The 24,291-nt window shown below is 56.3% G+C and overlaps 2 protein-coding genes across 2 annotated transcripts; one reads left to right on the forward strand and one right to left on the reverse strand.

The window, feature by feature from the left end:
- Positions 1-18,040: 18,040 nt before the first annotated feature.
- On the reverse strand, positions 18,041-18,643 carry LOC123575994 (keratin-associated protein 12-1-like). The gene has a single exon (XM_045437040.1). The coding sequence runs from the start codon at positions 18,584-18,586 to the stop codon at positions 18,299-18,301; it is 288 nt and encodes a 95-aa protein (XP_045292996.1). The 5' UTR covers positions 18,587-18,643; the 3' UTR covers positions 18,041-18,298.
- A 1,968-nt stretch (positions 18,644-20,611) lies between these two features.
- LOC123610549 (keratin-associated protein 12-1-like) lies at positions 20,612-21,354 on the forward strand. Its single transcript, XM_045501318.1, has one exon. The coding sequence runs from the start codon at positions 20,752-20,754 to the stop codon at positions 21,070-21,072; it is 321 nt and encodes a 106-aa protein (XP_045357274.1). The 5' UTR covers positions 20,612-20,751; the 3' UTR covers positions 21,073-21,354.
- Positions 21,355-24,291: the final 2,937 nt, after the last annotated feature.

The following is a 24,291-nucleotide window of genomic DNA, read 5'->3' on the forward strand; positions in this document are numbered from 1 at the left end:
ACGTTGGCTTGGCAGGGAGAAGGGGGCTTGCTTTTGGGAGCTGTGACTTTGAGGGACTCCTGGAAATACCCAGCGGCGAGGGATAGAGGACATGGGTCCTGGGCCAGGGTGGAGCCAGGAGAGCCCAGGCCGTGGGGACACTCAAGCTTAGGGAGCCCCTGGCAGGACAGGCCTGGTGGGGACGGTGAAGAGAGCCCGCGAGTCTCTCCCCGGCCTCCGCTTCCGATCTCAGTCCTCCTGCTTGGACGTCGTGTCCTGGGCCTGTCGGCCTGGTGGTGGGGGGTAGCCTGCCGGACCCACCAGATGATCGGGGGTTGGCTTCTCCGGCCTCCCCCTGCCCCCACGGGTCTTTCCCCGGGGTTGTCCCAGGCCCTGCAACTCCGTGTGGCTTTCCTGTCCTTCTGCTTCCGTTCCCAGGGGGCATAATACCACTGCGGCCCGGGAGGACTCCATCCTGTCACCGGGTCACAGAAATGTAACACGGGGATGGGGGAAAGCACGGCAGACAGCCTGGCAGAGGAGGGGCCTGGCGGGGTAGGGGTCCCTGGGGGCTGCTGCGCCCAAGGACCACACACTGGGCAGCTTGAACCACAGAAAGTTCCTTTCCCAGTCTGGAGGCGGGAAGTCACAGACGGAGGGGTCTGCCGGCCTCTCTCCGAAGGCTGCAGGGGGAGAACGCCCCCCGCCTCTGTCTTTTTTTTTTTTTTTTTTTAGCCTTCAGACTTTTAATATTAATTTCTACGAGGTTTGTATCTGTTAACAGGTATGACCCGAGAACTCAAGTGTAAGACCTTAACCTTGGGCATTTTATAAGAATCAGAGACCCAATACTGGCAATAAGTGAAATAACTCTTTTTTTTTGGATAGTATAACAGAATAGTTATTTATTTAATATGAAATTTATTGTCAGATTGGTTTCCATACAACACCCAGTGCTCTTCCCAAAAGGTGCCCTCCTCAATACCCATCCCCCACCCTCCCCTCCCTCCTGCCCCCATCAACCCTCAGTTTGTTCTCAGTTTTTAAGAGTCTCTTATGCTCTGGCTCTCTCCCTCTCTAACCTCTTTTTTTTGTTTGTTTCTTCCCCTCCCCCATGGACTTCTGTGGATCCTGAGAATCCCGGCCTCTGTCTTGGCTGCTGCCTCGGGATTCTTTGCTTGCAGATGTCTCTCCAGTGTCAGTCTCTGTCTCTGTCTCCTGGGATGTCTCTTTGTGCCTCTTTTCTTCCAGATCACCGGTCCCTGGATTTGGGGCCCAGCCTCGTCTAGACTGGCTTCGTCGTACCTCGATTACATCTTCCTATTTCCGAATCGGGGCACCTCCACGGGTGCTGGGGGCTAGGGCTTGGACATATCTTTTTTTGGGGGGGCGGTTGCAAGGAACCCACAGTAATGGGAGAAAGCCCACACACGGCCGGGTGAGCTCGGCATCATGCTTTGCGGGAGCCATTTGCAACAACGAGAAAGGTTCCCCAGGGAACGGTGAGTGGAGCGAACCCAGCCAGCCGCTCTGAGGGCATAGCTGAGAAACCTCAAGAATGTAGAGCCCCAAACTTCCTTAACCCGAGACAGTGGGAGTCCTGGATCGAAGCCTCCTGAGAACAATGCCCCCGGCCAGTGGTGTCTTCTTCCCCCCTCCCTCGCCGGTGTCTCATGTCAGGCTCCAACACGCTTAGGTTCTCAGCACCCGCTTTTAACCCCTGCCAGCACCTCGTAAGCCCAGCCTCCAGCTGCCCCGGGCTCCCCCGAAGTCACCAGGCAGGGGCACCAGCTCTGCGCCTGAGAGCGGCTTGCCCGGCCCCCCGGCCGGCAGGTCTGGCACAGAGCCTTCTAGAACACCTGGGGGCCTGCTCCACGAGCCTTTGCCCTCCTGTGCCCCGTGGGCAGCCGGCCTGACCAGCCCGGACAGCGGCTCCGTGCCAGGGAGGGGGCTGAGGGGGGCATCAGGAGCTGGCGGGTTGGAGTCCTGGCCCAGCCCTGGGCTCGTGTGGCGAGCGCGGAGGCCACACCACCAGCCTCGGGAGGCACCTGTCCCAGGTCGCAGCTCAGCTCTGCCTCTGGGCCTCGGGGACGTGGTGAAGGTGCTCAGCCCCGTGGCGACTCACTCTCCTCGTCTGTAAAGTGGGCTACTAGGAACGGGGTCCCCGGGGCCGCGTGGGGTTAGCCGGCTCAGTGCCTGTTGCACACTAGCGTGGGGCCTCGGGCTCCCTCCGGGGGACCCTGGTGGCTCTGTCACTCCGAGCCTCCCCGTCCTCATTTGTGTATTGAGACGTGACATCCGGGGTCCCTTCCGGGTCCTCGCTGCCTCCTGTCCCCTTCCAGGGGACCGTGTCGTGCCTGTTCTGGCAGGCAGGCACAGCTTCCACCTCCTGCCTTGAAAGATAACCCGGGACACGTTAACAACTTTAAGAGCTTCCTTACTTGATCAAGAATCGATCTGCATGGGGAGTGCTCCCCCGACCCAGGCCAGGGGGAGGACTCCCTAGAGGAAGCGAGGGAGCAGAAAGGGAATTGTTTGACTGGCTGCAGCTTAGAGCCTTAGGTGGTTGCTTGTGATGCTTGTGGTCCTTAGAGCGTCGAGTTGGCGACCTTGAGGACTTTATAGACTCATTTCCGTTTGCTTAGGCGGGTCGCCCCAGCGTCGGAGCCCCCTCAGTGCCTTGGCCTCCTTGTTTACTTAATTTACAACCTGCTCAGGGGACACCCCCGGCCCCAAGAGGACCCTGCCCCTTTCTGCCCTGTGAGGACCCAGTGGTTTCTCTAGGGCAAGCCCCTGGCCAGGCTGACCTCACCGGCCGTGACCTGGACAATCTCACAGGGTGGAGCTCACTGGGCCCCAAGGTCACAAGACCCCGAGGTCACAGGGTCCCCAGCTCCCGGGGCCCCAAGGTCACAAGTCCCCACGGTCACAGGGCCCTGGGCTCAGAAGGGCCTGCCCCCAGGGGCCCTGTGTCAGGCTCAGTACTGTGCTGCCGCCATCCGGAAGGTTCTGTTACTACCTGAACAAAGCTCTTGCACGGTCACGTTGCCCCGCCCCCGCCCCCCACCCCCCAGAGCATGCGGCCATGCTGCCCCCTCTACAAGGTCCTAGAGTGCCCCTCTCTCAGTCTCAGGCCGCGTCAGGGTCGGTATGTGGCCTCCACGCCTGCAGGGGGAGAAGGGAGACGTGGAGACCTTGGATGAAAACCCTCACACGACACAGACTCCAGAACCCGGGCTGCTGTTCTGGGTTTACGCGAGGGGGTGGGCAGGAAAGAAGGGGCAGGGACCTCATCTGAAGAGGCCTGGCTGGGGGCGGAGGGGTGGGGGGAGCTCCTGGGCACAGGGAGGAGGGTCCCCACTGAAGACGGGAGGACCGAGCACGTGAAGGACCAGCAGGGACCGGAAGGGAGGACACAGGAGAGACTGAGTCCCAGAGCGAGGCCAGGGGAGCAGGGGTGGTGGGGGGCCGGGACAGAGGAGCTCGCCCTCCTCCTCCCTCCTCTCGTAGAGGTGGGGTTGAGCCTGGACGGCAGAAAACTGAGAGGCCTCACCTGCTTGGGCTTCCTGTGCGATGGAGGGAGGTCGCTGCTGTGGGCTGGAAGCGGGCGCAGGCCAGGGACCCAGCGTGGAGACGGCCGTCACCAGGATCAGGGGAAAACACCCGTGCATCCCACGGCAGAGGGTGGCATGGGTCAGCAGGGAGGCCGGTTGAGGCTAGCAGAGCCAAAGGGCGTGGATTTTCCGGGTTTCCTGCCTGTGAGCCTGTGGGTTTCCTGCAGGGGCCGGTTGGGGCCGGGTTTTGCCAGGTGGGTGGGAAGGAGCCACAGCCACGGTGGGGGGTAGGGTGGGGGGGGGGAAGGAAGGGCATCTCTAGGCCGTGCAATGCCATGGCCAATAGCGTCTTTGTGGCCTGGGGGCCTCAGGTCACCCTGAAGAGCCTAACAACGTGGCTGGAAAGGTCCCCAGGCCCCTGTTGTGGAGGAGAGAGCACGTGACCTCCAGGAGCTCTCTGGCCGGGACCCATCAGGGGTGACGTGGTTGGCTCCTGGGGGGGGGGCGGAACGTTGTCAGGAGGAGTGAGTGTCTCCTGATGTTGCCCCGGGACACAGGACGGCGTGAGGCTTACCTGGGTACAACCAGTGAGCTCACCCAGTGCTGAGCAGGGACACGTTCGCGGCCCAAAGCCGGGGGGACGGATTCTGGCCACCCCCACCCCGTCAGCACGTGCCGAGCACTGCAGACAGCTCTTTGCAAGGGCTCCTTCGCCCACCCTGCCCCCACCTGCCCTGCCCTGCCCTAGCCTTCTGGTCTTGCTGTGTTCCTAGCCTCTGACAAATGCAGGTCTCAGGGGTGGGCACACAGGTGCCTCGAGGTAAGGCTTTCCTGAGGGGCTTGGGGGCAGGGGCGGCGGGGATCCTGGCTCATGGCTCATTGTGTGTCCATCAGGGGCCGGGGAAGGAAACCAGGACTGTTTTCCTTCAAATATCCAGCTGCTCCACGCACTCTCCTGAGGGCTCGGTGGGTGTCGGATGGCCCAGCAACCAGATGCCGGGCCCGGGCCCGGACGGCCAGCGCGTGGCCGAGTGGGGCATGAGCACTGGGTCCGGCCCACGTCCCTCTGTCCGCCCCTCGCCAGCTGACCTTGTACCACGGAGGGCCGTCTTCTCTAATTTGACAAAAGGGTCATCGGGGCTGTGGGCGGAGCGGGGAGAAAGGTAGTCCGGGCCTTTGCACGGCAGATATTCCCCAACTGGGTACTTCTAACACAGGGGTGACCTCTGCGTGACTCACGTAACCCAGTTGAGGTTCCTAATACCTCACCACTGTGATGGTGGCAGAATATACCTCCCCCAAACGGCCACTTTGGAATAAGGATTATTTTGAGCTTCAGGTGCTTGAAAAACAGCGGGTGAAGACAGGCTGTCCGAGTCCCCTTCCTTCCTGAAAGCAACAGCTGACAGTCCCACGGGAACGGAGCCCTCTCTGTGCCCGGAAGAAGGACGTATTCGCCTCACCAGAGGCGGGAAGTTCTGTACAAGCAGCCTTGTTAAAATACCTCCGAGCTCCCTTTCTGTCCCCATACGTTGTAGTTACGTTCATGTTCGATTCTGTTTAATCGGGTATAAATGCATTTAGGTGCTGCCTTCTCTGGGGGGATCTTCATTTCCTTAGGGAGGCTCCCATGGCCCATGAAACTTGCATTAAACCTGCCTCCTGTTTGTGAATTCTCGGGCCCAGCCGGAGGCACTGAGGGGGAAAGAAAGTTCGGCCCCCCTACAAGTGCACGGCACTGGGCACGGATCCAGCAGGTAGATGCTGGCCGTGGTGCAGGAGCAGGGCCCTAGGGACCCCACGAGCCGGGGCTGACCTCTTTAGGGAGGTCCCCACAGGGAGCACTCGGGGTTTCTTGGGGAAGCAGCTATTTAAGGACCAGTCCTGCAGGGCTTCGGGGACAAGAGACGCAGCCCTGCGGATGTGTCCTGCTGAGCAACCTCGCGACCCTCGGCTCTGTCTGTGAGGGCGTCCAGGGCAGACGCTGTGCCTTGTGGTTCTTTGTGGTTCCCGTCACCCCTTCTGCAGACACCGTGGGGGCTTATCGTTTCCAAAGAGAAGGACAGGCGTTCGTTTTTATCTGTGGATCCTCACATGTGTCTTGTCCGTGGCCAGGGTTAATCGGCGTGGAATGAGCTGAAGAAATGCGTTTCTGCGGGTGCAAAGAGGGCGTGGCTCCCTGTCGCTAGGCTAGCTATCGCCGAGTAACAAATTAACCCAGAAGGCTCAGAACATTTATTATCTCGCGGTTTCTGCCGGCCAGGAGTCCGGGAACAGCTTGGCTGAATCTTCTTCTCCGGAGCCCCTCCCAAGGTCTCAGCGAGGTCGGCTGGGGCCACGGTCATCCCAAGGTCCAGCCGGGCGTGTCTGCCTTGCTGCTCGCTCACTCGGCAGGTGTGGGCAGGATCTGGCTCCTTGAAGCCGGGCTGTTGGCTGGAGGGCCTCGGCTCCTCGCTGGCCGCGGTCAGAGGCTGCGCTCAGATCCTGCTTGTGGACTCAGGCCTCTGCGACGGCTCCACGGTTCGTTGGAGCGTGCAGACAGAGCAGGGGGTTGGGAAAGAGTCCCACCAGCTGCAACTCAGTCCTGGAACCTACTCACGGAAGTGACACCCCATCACTCTTGGATTCTGTTCGTCAGAAGCACGTCACTAGGACCCGCCCCCACCGAAGGGAAAGGGACAGTGCAGGATGTGGGCACCGGAGAGCGGCATCACCGAGGGCCACGGGGATCCTGTCCGCCCGGCACCGGGCGTCGGGGTGGAGCTGAGCGCCAGCAGCAGCAATAAGGGACACTCACCATGTGCTCATTACACGCCAGCCCCCCGCCCAGAGCTTCCCGTGAAATGCCTCTGACGTCAGACACCCAGCCCGTCTGCATCCTCAAGTAACATCTGATAACGCACAGACTCAGAGACAGTGAGTGGCTTTCCCGTGATGATTAATGACGAGCCTCAGGCTGACCTGGATCGTCTTGGCTGCAGGGGTTCAATTTTCCTGCATCACCGTCTCGGCCGTTCTCAGAGTTGAATGATTCAGTGTAAGCAGGCTTCCTGGAGGCGGCAGCACTGGGCCCGATTGTGAAGGATGAAAGGATTGTAGCTTAATGACTTGGATGAAGGACCTTGTCACGGGGGAGAGACCAGGCGCCAGGGTTAGGCTCCCCTCGTCCCGGGGGCAGGATTGTGGCGCTGGGAGGAGGTAAAAGCTTGTCCTCGGGCTACGGCACATTCTGGAACCTGCTACCGTCTGATGTCTGCTTCTGCCCTGACATTCCTAACAACACCCATTGCCACCAGCCAAGGTGTACTCTTGGCAAAATGGCCCGCAGCCTGGGTTTACAGGTGACAGGACGGCAGACGGTGACCAAGCTGCTGCGACAACGCTCCAGCGATCCTCTCGCTGTGGGGCCTCCCAGAGCTAACGCTGTGAGGGCCGCGGCCGGCCGGCCTCCTCTGCACACAGGCATGACGAGCCGCAAAGGCAAGACAAATAATTCAAGAGGGGGTGGGGGGTGGGGGGTACACAGGCCCGTCTCGCAGGAGGTATGGCCCTCCCCTCGGCCGGAGCCACCTGTCCCCTAGGCCTTGGATTGTCACTTCCAGGAACGGATGGTGGACCCGCTCACGGGCCCCGAATCAATGAGTCCTCTGCCCCACTGCTAGGAGCTGAAGGGTCCGCACACTGCGGATGAACGAAGATCCCCTTGAAGTCTGTCTCCTCTGTGTGTCTCTTGCTCTGGATCAACAAGCCGGAGTAAAGAGGAAGTGTTTGGGGTCAGAACGCACGAGGTCCACATTGGCAACGGTCACGTCGATGGCCGCACATAATTGCTCCTGAGCCCTGTGCCTTGTGCGGCCCCGAGTGTGGAGCTGGGATGGCCTGGCGGGGACCCTGTGGGGCGTGAGAGCGGGAGAGCTTCCGCGGCGGCCGGAGGAAAGGGCTACAGACGGGTGGCTGGAAACCACAGAAATTTACTCTCTCGCCGCTCTGCAGACCGCAAGTCCAAGATCGGTGTCCCCAGGCTGCCAAAGGGACAGTCTGTTCCCTGCCTCTTGCAGCTTGGTGGCCGCCAGAAACCCTCGGCTGGTGGCCGCTTCCCTCCGATCTCGGTCCCTGTGGTCGCATGGCCTCCTGCTGTCTTGTCTGTATGGGAAGCCTCCCTCTGCCTTTCTTTCAGAAGGACACTGCGGTGGCATTTAGGGCCTGTCTGGATAGTCTAGGGCAACCTCCCCACCTCAAGATCTTTGACTTCATCGCACCGGCAGAGTCCCTTTCACCTCACCAGGCCACACTCACTGTTTCCAGAGCCTAGGACATAGGTAGGCTGTTGGGGCACCGTTCGGCCTTCCACAGATGGTGACTGCAGGCTGGTGGGGTGCCCTCGGTTGTGCTGCCGGGCTCGGGGCACCTCTGCCTCCCCGCTCCGGGTGGGCACCTCGGGCCCATCCACACCCACAGGGGAGCAGGTGTAGACTGGCAGAGGTGAGGGCTCGTGCCGGGGATCCACAGATGACCTTGGGACCCCAGAGGGCACCGTCTGTGCCCCTCCTGCTGTCATACTCCGTGGGGCATCCAAGCATCCCCCACGCCCACCCCCACCCGGAGTGAGCAAACGCAGAGGGAGTCTGGGGCTGCCCTCTTGGGGAGAGAGACAGTGGTATGCCCGGCGTTCGGGCTTGAATCCTATCAGCAGTGTGATTTTCGGGGCCTTCGTGTCACGAGCCTGCTCTCCAGGGCTGTGGCTCCTACAGTGGCCCACGGATGCACGCCAGCCAGGGCCCGAGCGGGTGGGGGGGGGGGCACGAGAGGTCTGCTCTGCCAGGCTCACAGTGCCCATCAGGCCGCCGCCCTGCCCTGGCACAGGCCACCCCCTCCCAGGCCACTGCTCGTTTCTTCAGCAAAGCTGCCCCCGTCTGAGGATTGTTCTGCCCCTGTCAACCCCAGGGGACTCTCCCGGGGGCCCCGAGATCCAGCTCCCTGGACGCGGCTTGCTCTATAGCCCACCCTGGAGACTAGAGACAGGACAGCCAAGGCAGATAAGTCACGGGGTGCTGACACAGCTCGTTGCTGCTGATGGGAGGGGCATGTGAGGCTCGGGGACCCCCATGCTGTGGTTTGGGAAGAAGGGTGCTTAAGAGCACTGCCCCCCCCGCCCAGCTCCCCTTGTCTTAAAGCAGCTGCCCACCCCCCCTCCCCCCCACCCCCAGTGGAGCTCCTGGAGACACGGGCCTGCCCAGAAGACAGGGGTCTGTGTTCCCATGACCTAGTTAGGGGCTGTCTCCATCACAGTACTGCCCCCCCCAATTCCCTTCCTTACCCTGTGTGTCACCACCCTGGGGCTGCTGTGACAAAACAGCACAAGTCAGGGGGCTTGCAACAACAGACATTTATTGTCTCACAGCTGGGAGGCCAGAAGCCCCGGATCGAGGCGGAGGCAGGACCGTGCTCCCTCAGAAACCCGTAGGGGAGAACCTATTCGTGTCCTTCCGGCTTCTGGTGGCGGCCAGTGGTCCTCAGCGACCTCTGGCTTGTAGCTACGTCACTGCCGTCTCTGCCCCCCTCTTCACGTGGCTTCTCTCTGCGTCTCTATCCAAACTGCTCTCTTCCTATAAGGGCGCATCTTATAGGCCCATCCCCACCCAGTGTGACCTCATCCGCAAAGACCCTGTTTCCAAATGAGGTCACGTTCACAGGCACCAGGAGCCCAGACCTCAGCGTGTGTATCTTCTTGGTGGGAGGGATACAAGGACAGACTTGGAACAACAACCCCCATGGGTGAACCCTGAGACAGAGCCCCAACGGCGCAGCAGGCCCACAGCGCGTCGTAAGGGAGCTGACAGTTCACTCCGTCAGTCCGGGACGCAGGCTGATTGTTGTGGCCACAGCGGTCAGTCAGGAGCTCCTCGCTGGCAGCTCCAAGGAAACGGAGGATGGAAATGCCAGGCTTTCACCCGGAGGGGATGTCAGGTCTCCGCCGAGAAAGCAAGGAGGCCACGCGAGCCGCTTCGGGGAGCCCAGCCTGTACTTGGGGTGTCAGCCATTTGATTGAAAAGGTTAGCAGGTCTGTATCACAAACAAGGCTTCTGAAAACAAAGCAGAAACGCAGCTTACTTTTAAAGTTTATTTGTTTATTTTGAGAGAGAGAGAGGTGCACTGGCAGCACAGAGCCCGATGCGGGGCTCGAACCCACGAACCCTGAGATCATGACCTGAGCAGTTCAACTGATGAGCCCCTGAGACACCCCAGCAGGAAACCAATTTAGACCAACAATGCGACCACGACTTTGTAAGAAACACAGACTCCCTTCCGATGCAACACACAGAATCAGGAGACAGGATTTTTTTTTTTTTCAACGTTTATTTATTTTTGGGGGGACAGAGAGAGACAGAGCATGAACAGGGGAGGGGCAGACAGAGAGGGAGACACAGAATCGGAAACAGGCTCCAGGCTCTGAGCCATCCGCCCAGAGCCCGACGCGGGGCTCGAACTCACGGACCGCGAGATCGTGACCTGGCTGAAGTCGGACGCTTAACCGACTGCGCCACCCAGGCGCCCCATAAAGATTTTTTTTTTTTTTTTTTTAACGCACCAAAGTCTGAACAGTGGCTCTCTAAGGAGCGGGCATGTGGGGTGACTTCTTTGCCTTCCCTTTTTATGGGGATTTCGACCTGTGGGGTGGAAGGAATCCCAGCAGCACGGCCTGTAGCACTGAGCGAAGATCATGCTTACTCTCTCTGGAGTCTGGGACCCTGAGCTCTGGGAAAGCACCCTGTCTCCTTTGAGTGAACAAGCGGGGGTTTTTTGTTTGTTTGTTTATTTTTTGTTTTTTTTTTTGTTTTTTTTTTGTTTTTTTGTGCGTGTGCCAGTTTACCGAGCACCAGGAGAGAAGCCAGATTAACTTTCCCGAGGGCATACCTTGAAGTTTCCAAGATACTTGAGTCTCGGGGATAAGCAAATGCTTATCTAGGACTGTTTGCCTGGTGATCCAAGTGGCCCTTCGAGAAGTCTTTCCACCGCTGTGTCAACAGTACCTCTTTGTTAAAGTGTAAATTATTAACACATTCTTACAGAAAAAGACGCAGAATGCCCGTTAGTGCTGTAGCCCCGTTGCCTGAACCACTGCTATTTTGCAACTGCTTCACATACTTACAAAGCACAGAGGCTACAAATGTCAGGGGAGGCAGGCCAGAAAATACCTCGTTTGCATTGCAGCTTTACAGATTAGAAAGTAAATGGGATGGGTCATATTTCAAAGGGTTTTCTTAACACCTATTGTGGGCTTGCCCAAGGAGTCTTGCAGGTTAAGGAAGAAAGATTCTTTCTGAGAACCGAAAAGTCTGGCACTTGCCAGACCCCTTCCCAAAGCCATGCTAGAAACCCCCTTTCTGCCCCTCGGTGACTTTATAGAACTCATTTTTCTTTAAGGGCGGCTGTCGCCTCCCCGGTCTGTGCGCTAATAATCAACCAGGCTTAAGTGTCACAGGAGTGGAACAGAATAGTCCAAGGACGTCATTGCCCTTCTCCAGTTGCTAGGCAACCCCTCCTTCTCCAGAGATGGACAGAACAGGTTGGGGGAGATACCAGAAAAGAAGGCTGATTCCAGGTCGGCCCCGCTGCCCCCTGGAAAGGGACAAGAGAGAAGAGCCTCTCTCGAGGCCACCCACTCAAGAGGCGGTGTTGTCTTCTGTGCTCCAGAGCCCTGCATTCAATGGAATGGCTCTCGAAGCCCCTGGGTGCGGCTGGTGTGCGTTACCAAGTGTGATCCCCGGTGGAGGTGGGGGGGGGGGGCGGTCCTCTGCCTGCCGCTGTCTCATCAGCCACCTCACCTTGTTACCGCAGGACTGTCCAAGCGCTGAGCAGGGGGCTCATGGGCTCCGTCTGTTTACTGGATACCCACATGAGAAACGCTGCTCCACCGTGGGGGGCCTCCTGGTCCCCACGTTCAGTGACTGCAGGTTTCGAAGGGTCAAATGTTTGCAGCGGCTGTCAGCTGGTGGATGCTTCACCAGCCCCTCCAGAGGCTCCTACGGTCGATGCATTCGGGGTCCCCAAGAGCCTCCTGAGCAGGGGGCCACCGATGGCGGTGGGGACCAGCTTTGGGGATCACGCGGCTGGTTGTGGCCACTGCTGTGAGCTGATTGCAGCCTTGGGCAGCCAGCCTTTCAGGGCCCACCGACCCTTCTTTTATAAAGTGGGTATTTCTGGGGCTCCGGGGTGGCTCAGTCGGTTAAGCGTCGCCTGGCTTCGGCTCAGGTCGTGATCTCGCGGTCCGTGAGTTCGAGCCCCGCGTCGGGCTCTGTGCTGACAGCTCGGGGCCTGGAGCCGGCTTCGGAGTCTGTCTCCCCTCTCTCTCTGCTCATGCTCTGTCTCTCTCTGTCTCAAAAACAAAATAAACGTTAAAAAAGCTTTTTTAAAAAAGTGGGTATTTCTGCCAGGATTCAGTCCCAACAGAAGTGCTTGCACAGAGATACACATAAAAGGTGTTTACGGTGACATCAGTTGTGATAGCAGCAACGACAACAACAAAAGAGACCAGAAGAAAACCGTTAATAGACCAATAATGTTATTTTCACGTATCTGTGTAATGAAATACTTACCACGTGGGCACTAAAGACAACAAGGTCGATCTATGCGTGTGGGCGAGGAAGAAGCCTTTGATAGTTTACCCGGAGAAGCCAACTGATTACGTATAAGCACATTACAAAACTCTGTGTGGAGAGACACATACCTCCGATACTTACGTGATGTATATGCCGTGAGCATTTATACGAGTTTGAAACACCCGACTATAAACAGTGGAAAACTACTGTCTCGTTCAGGGCGATTCCCGTTGTGTCCTGTTGGTGGAAAAGCGTTGTCCTTGGGGAACCGGGACCCCCAAACCTGTAGAGCTCACCGTTGCGGGGTCCGCATATACACATCCCCCACGTGGGTCACTGGGCGACATGGTGAGTGGGGACCCTCCTGTTTTCCATTCCTTGGTTTCCAGACTCATGTTTTCTACCCATTCTGGACTCGGTGCCGTAAAAAGTCTGACGCGGGAAACAAAGGCAGAAGGAAACACACATAACACGAAATGTCCTTATAACCTGTAGCCCATCGACAAAGACTTGAAGCGGTCAGAGTATATAACATTTGTCCGGGGATTCCCTGCTGTCTTTTACTATTATTATTTTTTTAAGTTAATTTTTGGAGAGAGACAGCGCAAGCAGGGGAGGGCCCGAGAGACAGGGAGAGAGAGAATCCCAAGCAGGCTTCTCGCTGTCAGCTGTCAGCCCAGAGCCCCCCTCAGCCTTCAATCCCACAAAGCATGAGGTCAGGAGGCCAAGAGTTGGATGTCTCTCTGACTGAGCCACGCAGGTGCCCCAGAGTAAAACTCCCTACTGTTTTAATGCTGATGCTTTGCTCCAGGGAAAAAGCAGCCTGAGCTTTTCAACAGCTAAGCCTGGGGAACCTGTGAGTCTTCTTTAGCATGAGAAAATCCTTCTGGGAACTTCCCCTGGCCTTTTCCTGCCCCAGCTCCCCGGTATGTAATCACTTTCTCCTTACAATCCCGGGCCAGCTTTTCCTGCCCTCGGGTCCTGTCCCCGTGCTTTAACAAAACCACCTTTTTGCACCAAAGACGTTCAGGAATTCTTTCTTGGTTGTCAGCTCCAGACCCCCAGCACCACTCCAAAACTGCTTCAAACCCCACTGATGTGGAGTGTCTGATGATGTTCTAGACGGCGGTACGCCCTCCTCGTGAGAGGTCACCTCCAAGCTGGCCAACAGGCCATCTCAAGCTGTATTGGGCTGTGTTGAGCGTCGGGATGTGATGTGACCGATGGATCCCGTGGCCACGTCCCCGCTCATCCACCTCGTTTGCCCTGCACTGAGCCCCCTGCTCCAACACACTGCAGGTAATGCTGGTGGGTCAGTCTGTGAGCTCGGGGACCGCGGTCCCGGCCGAGGGCCCACAGGCAGGGATCCCAAGCCCAGGCCCGGAATATGTGTCCAGTTTTGCTAAATGGAGATTGCCCCTCCCCGCGTCTAGTGTAGTCAGCTTGGCCCCTGTGGCTGGCTGGTCCCCTTGAGGAACTGTGCCCTCTCAAGGACTCAGTGCTGGTTTCTGTGGCGGGAAGACTGAGCCCTGGTTCAGGGCCAGGTCAGTCTCCGGAAGAGGAAGCTCACGCTGTCGGACTCATGCGTAGCCTCGAAGGCCCTTCCTAGACCTGGAAGAGAGGTGAGGTCACAGGGCAGACCGCTGCTCCCAAAGTGCAGACGCCAAGGGCAAATGCAGACAATTACAGCTTGCTGGGGCTGGAACTGCCAGGGGCCAGGGCAGGGAAGGCCAGACAGTAATTCACAGCTCGCGGGAGTTTCCGTGTAGACCAGTCTGTGAGATTAAAAACTTCAGGGGACCTGGTCATGGAGGTTGCCGTACTTATGTGAGTTTCGCCACCGAGAACTCTTGCTGGAGGAAGAAGTTTCCCACCTGCCAACGAGGCTCCCTCAGGAAACACTACTAACCGGAGTTTAACCCACTAGAGAAGGAAAATACCCAACTCAGCCCCCCCAGCCATCCTGTCTCATGTAAGACAAACAAATATTGAGGGAATTTTTTGCCAGTAGACCAGCTTTGCAAGACAGTCTTTTTTTTTTTTTTTTAATTTCTTCTTTTTTTCTAATGTTCGTTTATTTTTGAGAGAGAGAGAGAGAGAGAGAGAGAGGTCAAGCAGGGGAGGGGCAGACAGAGGGAGACACAGAATCCGAAGCAGGCTCCAGGCTCTGAGCTGTCAGTACAGAGCCCGACGCGGGGCTCCAACCCACGGACCGTGAGATCATGACCTGAGCTGAAGCTGGACACTTAACTGACTGAGCCACCCAGGCACCCTTAATTTTCTTATTTTAATTGGTTTGGCATACGGTTTGTTCCCAATAATAAACCAACAATATATTTGATCATGTATGCTTATGCATATGTTACATATATATGCAAGCATATGTGCTTACATACATATGCAATACATAAACATATATATACGAAATGATTGCTTATGGTTTTGTATTGAAACTGGGGTTTCTGATGGATTTCAGGCAGTTGGGTCTTGCTTTTTTTATCCCATTTGAAGACCTCTGTCTTTTGATTTTGACGTGTGGACGTCTTGCATTCAGTGGAAATTGTCGCCATATTTAAATGTAAAACGCCATCTTGCTAGTTGTGTTGTATTATGCCATCTGTTCTTTTCTCTCTCTTCTTTTTAGGTTTGGTAATTTCGATTATCCCATTACATCTCTACTTTTGGCGTCATTAGTCACACATCTTTTAGAAGTGGATTGGTCGAGAGTTTACAATTTATACCTTTAACAGAACACAGTCTACCTCCAAATGATATTATGCCGTTCATCTGTAGTGTGGGGACACTAGCAGTGTTTTTCCGCATCATACTGTCTGAGTGAGTGTTGTCTACTTTACTTCTACACGTCTGAAGAACCCGAGGTGCATTGCTACGGTGTTTGCTCTGGACAGTCAATTATTTGTAAAGTTTTTTGTAATTATCTTCTCTCTAGAATCGTTTCTAGACCCATTGTTTCCCTCGTGTACGTCCTGGTTTCTCTCTGTTCTCAGAATCACCGGCTTGAAGAAATTTTCTTAATATTCTTGGCAGTGTGTGTCTGCTGTTAATCTCTCTCAGTTTCTGTTTATCTGAAATAATGTTTCTTTCCCTTTAATTTTTGAAGACGCTTTCTTAAAATTTCATAGAGTTGACAGATTTTTCTTTTAGTGTTTTAAAGATGTCATTCCACTGTCTTTTAAATTGTTATGGAGAGAGAGAGCACGGGCAGGGAGAGGGGCAGAGGGAGAAGGAGAGAGAGAATCTCAAGCAGGCTCGACCCTCACTGCAGAGCCTGATGTGGGGCTCGATTGTATGGCCCTGGGATTGTGACCTGAGCTGAAATCAACAGGTGGATGCTTAACTGACTGGGCCACCTAGGTGCCCCTGAATTGTATAATTTTTCATTAGACTCTGAAGAAATTCTTATCTTTGTTCTGTATGTAGCATGTCTTTTTCATGTGGGTGCCTTGAAGATTTTCTTTTCTCTTTTGGTGTTACAGTCACACTTTTAATGATGAGTCCGGGTCACTATCTTTTGCAGGAGTTGGGGGCTGCTATAGTTATCCTACGTGAAGTGCTCTGAGCCTTTGGGTCTATGATCTTACGTCTTTCATTTTTAGAACGTTCATGATAAATATTAAGAAATTACATATTTCTTCTGCCTTATTCTCTCCTGTTTTTCTGGGAAATTAATTACCTGCATTAGTGATGATCTAATACTGTCCTAGCACTCTTTGATGCTTTGTTTTTGTGTTTTTCCCTTACTGTCTTTCTCTTTGGGTTTTAACATGGCAATATCTATTGGCTTATCTTCAAATTTAATGATTCCACACTTGGCTGTGTCACGTCTACTGACAAACCCATTGAAGGAATTCATCTTTGATACCATATTTTAATTTTTACATTATCTGTTTGGCTCTTTTGTATGGCGCCCATTTCTCTGATGAAATTCTCCATCTTGTCATATATGTGGTCTGTGTTTTACCCCTGATTATTTTACATATTAATCTTAGTTACTTATTTATTTATTTGAAGCCTTATATGCCCCACACCCTTCAATGCTTTAGTTCATCTCGAATGTAACAATTATTCTAGATTTAATATTTATCATTTATACTTTTATTTATGAATCGACCACACATGTTCACCTCCCTAATCATTTCCTACATTGTGTAATCTCTCTTACATATTTGCTACTTTTTCGACTCTTTTTGTCACGTCATGGATATTTTCCTTGGATCTGCCTTCTGATTTTTCTAATTCTCTCTTCAGCTGTATCTGATATCCTGTTTAAGTCGTTCCACTAAATTTTTAATTTTCATGACTTGATTTTTTATTTGGAGAAGTTTTCTTTGTTTCCCTCAAGTCTGTTTGTTTCTATCTTAATAGAGTCTCACTCTGTCCTCATATTTATAGTTCTTTTATTTCTTGAAACATATCAACTTGGGTTTTTTCTTTTATAGTTACCATGCTGTACATTACAGTCCCTAAAACTTATAAATGGAAGTTTGTAACTTTTGACCCCCTTCACTCATTTACCTGCCCCCCGCCCCTCCCTCTGAATCCTTTTTCTCCCCCACACATATACGTGAGATCATATAGTACAGTTGACTCGAAGAACATGGGTTTGATCTGCATGGATTAAAAAAAATACAGTACAATACTGTAAATGTATTTTCTCTTCCTTATAATTTTTAAATAACATTTCCTTTTCTCTATTTTACTTTATCCTATGAATATATAGCATGTAATATGTTAACATGAAACATATATGTTAATAGACTATGTTATCAGTAAAGATTCTGGTCAATACTAAGCTATTAGGAGTTAAGTTTTCAGGGTGTCAAAAGTTATATGTGAATTTTTGACTTGCAAGGGGTCAGTGCCCCAGACCCCCACATTGTTCAAGGGTCAGCTGTATTTACCTTTCACTCTCTGACTTATTTTGCTCATTGTAGCTATTTTCATGTTCCTGTCTGATGGTTTTAACATCTGAGTAACTCCTGAGTCTAGTTCTATTGACTGCTTCGTCTCTGGACAATGGATTGATCTTTTTTGCTTACTTTTTTCCATGTCTTCAAATGTTTGTTTGAATATCAGGTATCCTGTATTCATTGAAAGGGACATACCCAGTGTTTCTTCCTGGAAATGGGCGAGTCTCTTCTGTCAGGTTCCCAGGGTGGTGGGGGGTAAGTTTCGATCAGCCTGCTCAGATGTTGACCTTGGCTTGGGCGTTGCTGTTCTTGCGATGACCTTCAAGGTACTAAGACTTCGGACTCCTTCATGCTGGGCTTCCAGTGCCGTGTGCGTAGGGCAAGGGCTGGAGGCGCAGAGTTCTTGCTCTGCCCTAAGTTTCCAGCAGCCCCCTGTGTGCCCCGCCCGCGGAGGGGACCCTCCACATGCCTGCCTCCCCCCAGTGACCGCTGCTGCTCCTGCGGCCGTGCCGGCCAGGCCGAGTCAGGGGCAGGAGGGCTCTGTTGTCCTGGCCCTGGGTCAGTCCTGAGCAGGCCCGTGGGCCTGGGTCTTGGAGGGCGAGGCTTCCTCACTTCCGGCTGCTCCTCCCCGGGATGGCCAGACTCCGCTTTGCAGTGGGGGTGGGTTTGTGCGAGCTTCCCCGCCCTCCCTGTTGCAGCGATCCTCGAAGGCACCACGTCAGGCCCGGCGCCCGGCCCGATTCCCGGCCCCTGTTCAGCGGGGCGGGTTACCCCCGTACTTCCCCTTCTGCAGTGTGAGTCTCGGTGGTGGGTGTGTGGATGGCACCGCCCCCCTGCGGCCTCCGAGGAGCCCCCACCTCCAGCTGAGCTGTTGGAAAGGGGGCTCTTTGAGGAGGGGCGGCCGCGCTTATGGTTTGTATATGCCGTCGAGGAAAGAGCTTCAAAGCCTGTGAAAATAAGACAGGGGCAAGCTGCCTCAGGAAGGCACGATTTATTGGGCTCACACGGGCTGGGTTCCCTGCCGGAGACAGAGAAGGACCCTGGCGGAGACACGCAGGGTCACAGGGGGATGCGGCTCGTCCTGCTCCGTCCTCGCCCCAGGGTTCAGACGATTCGTCGGGAATGTTTGAGCTGCCACGCGCAGAACCGGAGGCCCGGCGAAGACTTGGTCCTCACCGGAGGGGCACGGGTGGGGCCCCCTCTGCCGCCGGAGCAGGTGTTAGGAGACCCCTGGTCAGAAGCAGCACGGGGAGCTACAGCACACGGGTCTGCAGACCAGGGTGGGGCAGGAGGGCCGGCAGGAGGGCACACACGTGGGTCTGCAGCTCACGGGCACGCACACGGAGGACTGGCAGGAGGGCACACACGCGGGCCTGCAGCTCACGGGCACGCACACGGCGAGTCTGCAGCTCACGGGCACGCACACGGGCTTGCAGCTCACGGGCACACAGCAGGACGCCTGGCCGGGGCCGGAGGAGCCGCAGGAAGCCTGGCAGCCCGCGGAGCAGCTGGTGTGGCACATGTTGGCGTGGGGCTCGGCCGGTGTCCGGGAGGGAGGAGGGCGGGGACGTCTGGAGGCTCCTTGCCTGGGCCGCCTTTATACCGGGCCGTGGGCGTCCTGGCCACCCAGAGGCACAGCTGTGGACTTCCTCATGGCTGTTTCCGCCACGTTTCCCCAACACCATCGTGTCCTGAGACGCCCTCCCCCGTGTGACGCTCCGCTGTAAATTAAGTTTAGCTTAGAGGCAGTTTCTTCTTCTGTAAACAGGACGTCCTGGTTCGACTTTACTTGGGGTCCGTGTCACTTCTCCAGGCCGATACTGTGCCCGGAGCGCCACCGGTTCGACTCAGCGCCGAGCCTTTATTCCTTTTTGCCGTCAGTGGAGGCTTTGGGGCAATAATGTGTTTTGAGCTTTTATGTTGCACGGGAAAACATTAAAGTAGGGATCTGCAAACTGGGGAGCAGAGAAGTCTGTGGGACAAAGGTGGCCTGCCGCCTGTTTGGCAAATAAAGTTTTATTGGAAACGGCCATGCTCGTTTGCTTACGTGCCGTCTAGGGCTCGCGCTGTAATGTGAAGTGGTTATGAGACAGACCACGTCACTGCAAAGGCTGAAACATTTACTGTCTTCCATTTATAGAAAGGTGACCGACTTCTGCCTTATAGCCATCTATGTAATCATCGATTTGTTCGTGCAACAGACATATACTTTGTGCTGGCTATAGAGATGTCCTAGCCTCTTGGGCCTTCCGGGGCAATGGATACATGAGTGCGTACAGATCAACACCTGAAATAATTACAGAGAGGGCCGAGTCCCAGAAAGGAAAGCAGGCTCAGCAGGTAGAGAGTAATGGGGTGTTGGTGGGTGGTTGGGGGCCTCTGTGTGGAGGCGACGCTGAGCTGACTCCTGGGTGATGCGGAGGGGTCGGGAGGCGGTGTTCCAAGCAGAGGCAGCCGTGGGAGTGTTAACGACACTGCTGCAGGATGGGCATGCTCCAGGAGCAGCGGGAAGCATGGACGAGAGCAGTGTGGATGCTCGTCTTTAGGTGCAGGCGGACGGGTTCAGACCGTGCAGCTGGGGGTCCAGGCATCCCAGTCCTGGGCCGACAGAAGAAGAAAGACAATGTCAACTTGAAGACACGTCGGGAGGAATCATCCAGTCCGAAGAAGAGAGAACAGAATTATGAAAATCGAAGAGGGTCCCTGGGACAATATCGGGAAGTCGAACAACAAGCAAGTTCAACACAAGAAGGAGAAGAGAATGATACTGAAGCACAAGAATGTTTTGAATAATGGACAAAATACCCAAATGTGATCTATTAAAAAAATAGATACCTTCTACCTAATAGATATGCTTCTACCTAACAGCTCCAAGAAACTCAGAAACCCCCCAAAGCCCTAGCATAATTTGGCCCAATGGTGAGGACCACGGACTCCAGAGTGAAACCCAGCAGCTTCCAATTCCTGCTGCTTAGCCGCAGCGATGAGAACGTGCACACAGCACGGAATCCTTCCGAACCTAATTGCACATCCGTGTAAGTGGGGCACACCTGCCCCTCGAGTGGTGGCAGGGACCGATAACTAATCACTTATGAGACGATCCACGTGAGATGCTTAGCACAACACCCGGCACAAAGCTGGGACTCCCTCATTGTTATTCTTGCAATAACGTGGCCACAGCTCTCCCCGATGAGGAGCCCAGCCGCCTGGCCCTGGCCAGGGGGGAAGGCGTTGTAGATCCCTGAGTTTCCAAATCAAAATGGGGGACCGCCCCCGCCCCCCCTCCCCCGCCCCGGGCCTGGTGACTAGGATGGTACTTGTGTGGACGCAGGGCAGGGTGTATAAACTTGGGGAGGACCTTGAGCGTCCTGATGTGGAGTCCCCTGTCCCTGCTGGTGGTCCTTGGCCATCCAACCTGGGGTCTGAATCCAGAAATCGCAGGGCCGCTGGGTCACAGTGAGCCTGGGGGCTGAGACAGAGCTTCCTGAACTGAGTCACTTCCCGCAGAACCTCCAGGAAGAGACGCACACAGGAGGAAGAGGAAGAAAACAAGCAGGCAACCAGGAGGAGGGCACCTGTGTGGCTGGTTGCCAGGACGCCACAGCCTGGGTATAAAAGCCGCCTGGGGAAGGAGGCTCCAGACCAGCCCCGTTTTCCACCCTGACTCCACTCCAGCCCTACATCGCCATGTGCCACACCAGCGGCTCCACTGGCTGCCAGCCGGCCTGCTGTGTGCCCAGCTCCTGCCAGGCGTCCTGCTGTGTGCCCAGCTCCTGCCAGACAGCCTGCTATGTGCCCAGCTCCTGCCAGGCGTCTTGCTATGTGCCCAGCTCCTGCCAGACATCTTGCTGTGTGCCCGTGAGCTGCAAGCCTGTTGTGTACCTGCCTGTGAGCTGCAAGCCCATTGTGTGTGTGACCCCCTCCTGCCAGTCTTCCGGGTGTTGCCGGCCCTCCTGCCCCACCCTGGTCCTCAGGCCTGTTCCCTGCGGCACCCCTAACTGCGGCTAGCCCGTGGCCTCCTAGGACCCCTCCTCCGTGGGGCCAGAAGTAGCTGCTGCCTGAACTCCCGGCAGGCAGACCTCGTCCACCTGAGACGTTCTGGACCTGACTAGACCATCTTACAGCAAAGCCGCCTGATCCCCACTAACCAAGCGGACAGAGTCACCCCCGGCGTCCCCCGACCCCAGCCCGGGTCGTCCACACGGCACCCACCCTGGCTGGTGCAAGTGCCCAGGCTCTGCAGCCGCCAGCACTGAGCTCTAATAAATCCCAGAGCGCATGTGAAGCCCACCCGAGCGTGTGCTGTCTCTCCTTAGTGCTTTCCTCAAACTGCTTCCTCCAGGGCTCGCTCCCAGGCTTCTGGAAAGCTCCCTCTGCAGAGAAGCCACAGGGGACCAGATGGCTGTGCCCGGGGGACTGACCACTCAAAGGCGGCCCCTTGGGCGCGTGGGCACTCCTAGCTCAGCCCGACGGGCCCCCAGGGCTTCCTGTGTCCCTTGAACGTGAGGTCAGTTCTCAGCTCTGGGCGGGACCCAGGGTGACCCTCTGACTTTGTGAGGTTAAAAGTCCCCTGCTCGGCAATTACTATGCGAGCCCACCCCGGTCTAACCATTAAAACTGTCCGCTCCATACAGAGTACAGCTCCTCCTGCAAATGTCCGGGTGCAGAGGGCTTTGTGGGTAACTTCCGTGGGCCCCAGAGATGTCCACGTCCCCATGCCCGGAATCAGCGACTGCAGCCCTACAGGCTAGGCGGCTTCCCAGACGGGGTGCACGGAGGGTCTCGCAATGGGAGATGCCCTGGAGTAGCCGGGTGGGCCCGTGTCATCCCAGGGACAGGCGGGAGACGCACAGAGAGGGCGTGGTCGTCGGCACAAGGAAGCTGAGGCACACCGGGGTGCCGGGGGGAAGCTGTTTGGGAACCGAGAAATAATGTAAGAGGAACACCATCAAGGGGGGTCCTTCCTGCAACGGACACATATCTGGAAACTTCCCTTATCGTGAGGTCACGGGATCATAGAGGATGTGAAATTCAGGAGCGGCTCTCAGAGCACCGGCCGTTCGCAGCCCTTCCTCGTCCTTGGTCCTGTTCGGACCCCACCGCCAGCCACTGTCTCACCGTCACAGGTGCTCAGTCATTGCGTCAGGCCCTCGTCTTGCACACACCCTCCCTCCAGGACCCCGGGGCCACGGGCCCACCCCCCAGGCAGCGGGGAGGCCCTCCCAGTGTCCTCAGTGACGCCTCGGAGGGGGCGACCGTCCTGGTCTCGGGCCCGACGGGTGACGGGGTGTCTGGGGTCGGGAGTTGCCCACAGACGGGCTCCCCCGAGATCTGGAGGGTCCCAGAACATGCTGGAACGCTCTAGCTGGGAGTCGTCCTGCTGACGGTGTAGACATTCTGTCTGAGAGCTGTCTGGCTGACCGTGTAGATGCCCCATCTGGGAGCAGTCTGGCTGATGGTGTAGAGTTGCCCCGTCTGGGAGCAGTCTGGCTGACCGTGTAGATGCCCCGTCTGGGAGCAGTCTAGTCTGGCCGACCGTGTAGATACCCCGAATGTGAGCAGTCTAGTCTGATTGACCATGTAGATGTCTATCTGGGAGCAGTCTAGTCTGGCTGACCGTGTAGATGCCCCATCTGGGAGCAGTCTGGCTGATGGTGTAGAGACGCCCCGTCTGGGAGCATTCTGGCTGACCGTGTAGATGCCCCATCTGGGAGCAGTCTGGCTGATGGTGTAGAGATGCCCCGTCTGAGAGCTGTCTGGCTGACCGTGTAGATGCCCCGTCTGGGAGCAGTCTAGTCTGGCCGACCGTGTAGATACCCCGAATGTGAGCAGTCTAGTCTGATTGACCATGTAGATGTCTATCTGGGAGCAGTCTGGCTGACCGTATAGATGCCCCATCTGGGAGCAGTCTAGTCTGGCCGACCGTGTCGACGCCCTGTCTGGGAGCAGTCCACTGACCATGTAGATGTTCCAGCTGGGACTAGTCCTACTGACTGTGTAGATGCCCCTCTGTGAGCAGTCTGGCTGACCGTGTAGATGCCCCATCTGGGAGCAGTCCAGCTGACCATGTAGACGCCCCAGCCAGGAGCACCTTGGCCTCAGGGTGGCCGGCCACGCCTTCTGCAGCTGTGACCGACTTTCCCGGGGAGCCATCAGAAAGTCCTGGATGTTCTCGTGCCACGGGGCAGGGGTGGGGGCGGGGGCGCGTCCTGCAGGGGCCCTGCCCCTCCCTCCCATGCACTATCCTGGCACCGTTGTGCGTTGTGGGTTGCTGGTTTCCACGTGAGTCAACATCCACGCGCTGCGCTCTTTTTGGTTCCCGATGAGGCGGAACTTCCTCACGTCTCTCACTCTGTGCTGTGAGGAATCCAATCTGCCCGTCTATCTGTGCAGACGGTGGAATTTTTCTTAAAACTCGAATGGACGAGGAACGGGCACAGGTTTTGAATAAATGTGGGGAAACTGAGGGATTTAGGAGTCAAGGCAGGTAACAATCCAGCCCCTTTCTCTTCACAGGCCCCTGGGGATTTTGCTCTGTCTCTGCTTCCCTGGGAGGGGGGTGGGGAGAGCCAGCCTCTGCGAGGAGGTACCCCCCTCTCCCGGCTGCCGGCCTCTGCTGTTCTGCTCCCGAGGGCCCCTTCCGTCTGTCCCTGGCACGAGGGACAAATAGGGAGCCTGATGCTGACCTGGTGGGTCTGGCCGGTGCTCGCTGACCCTCTCTAGTGCTACTGGTCCACTGAGACTGCAGGCTCGTCCTCTTCCACTGTCCTGAGGATTTGTTCACAAGGCAGCGTTTTGCTCCCTGTCTCCTCAATCAGGCCTTGAAAGCTGGAGCAGAATGTGTGATGCCTGAACCGACCCCTGCACCCCTCCTGGGGCCCGCGGGAATCTGCTGGTGCTTCAGAGCGTCAGCCCTCGTGCCCAGACCAGCACGCAGGCGTTCCTGTGTGTGGACGCCTCTCTCCAAGGGCGTCAGTGCGGTGTTACTGGGCCCTCGGGCTCCCACCAGGTAGGGTCGTGCTGCCCCCAGCTCACCTTTAACCTGCACGGGCAGGGGGCCAGGCGTGGGCAGGGCCCAAGGCCCACTCAGGGTGCGAGGCTTCTGCAGCCGCACTCAGGTGCCGGGCCCAGCCCGGGGAAGGCCTGGCTCTTCCCGGGGAGGAGGGTGGGGCCGCGGGGTGGGAAGGGAAGTGGACTATGCGGACGGCGTCCGCGTGCAGATCTCCT

Source organism: Leopardus geoffroyi, chromosome C2 (genome assembly GCF_018350155.1).
Source record: "Leopardus geoffroyi isolate Oge1 chromosome C2, O.geoffroyi_Oge1_pat1.0, whole genome shotgun sequence".
Classification (NCBI taxonomy): domain Eukaryota; kingdom Metazoa; phylum Chordata; class Mammalia; order Carnivora; family Felidae; genus Leopardus; species Leopardus geoffroyi.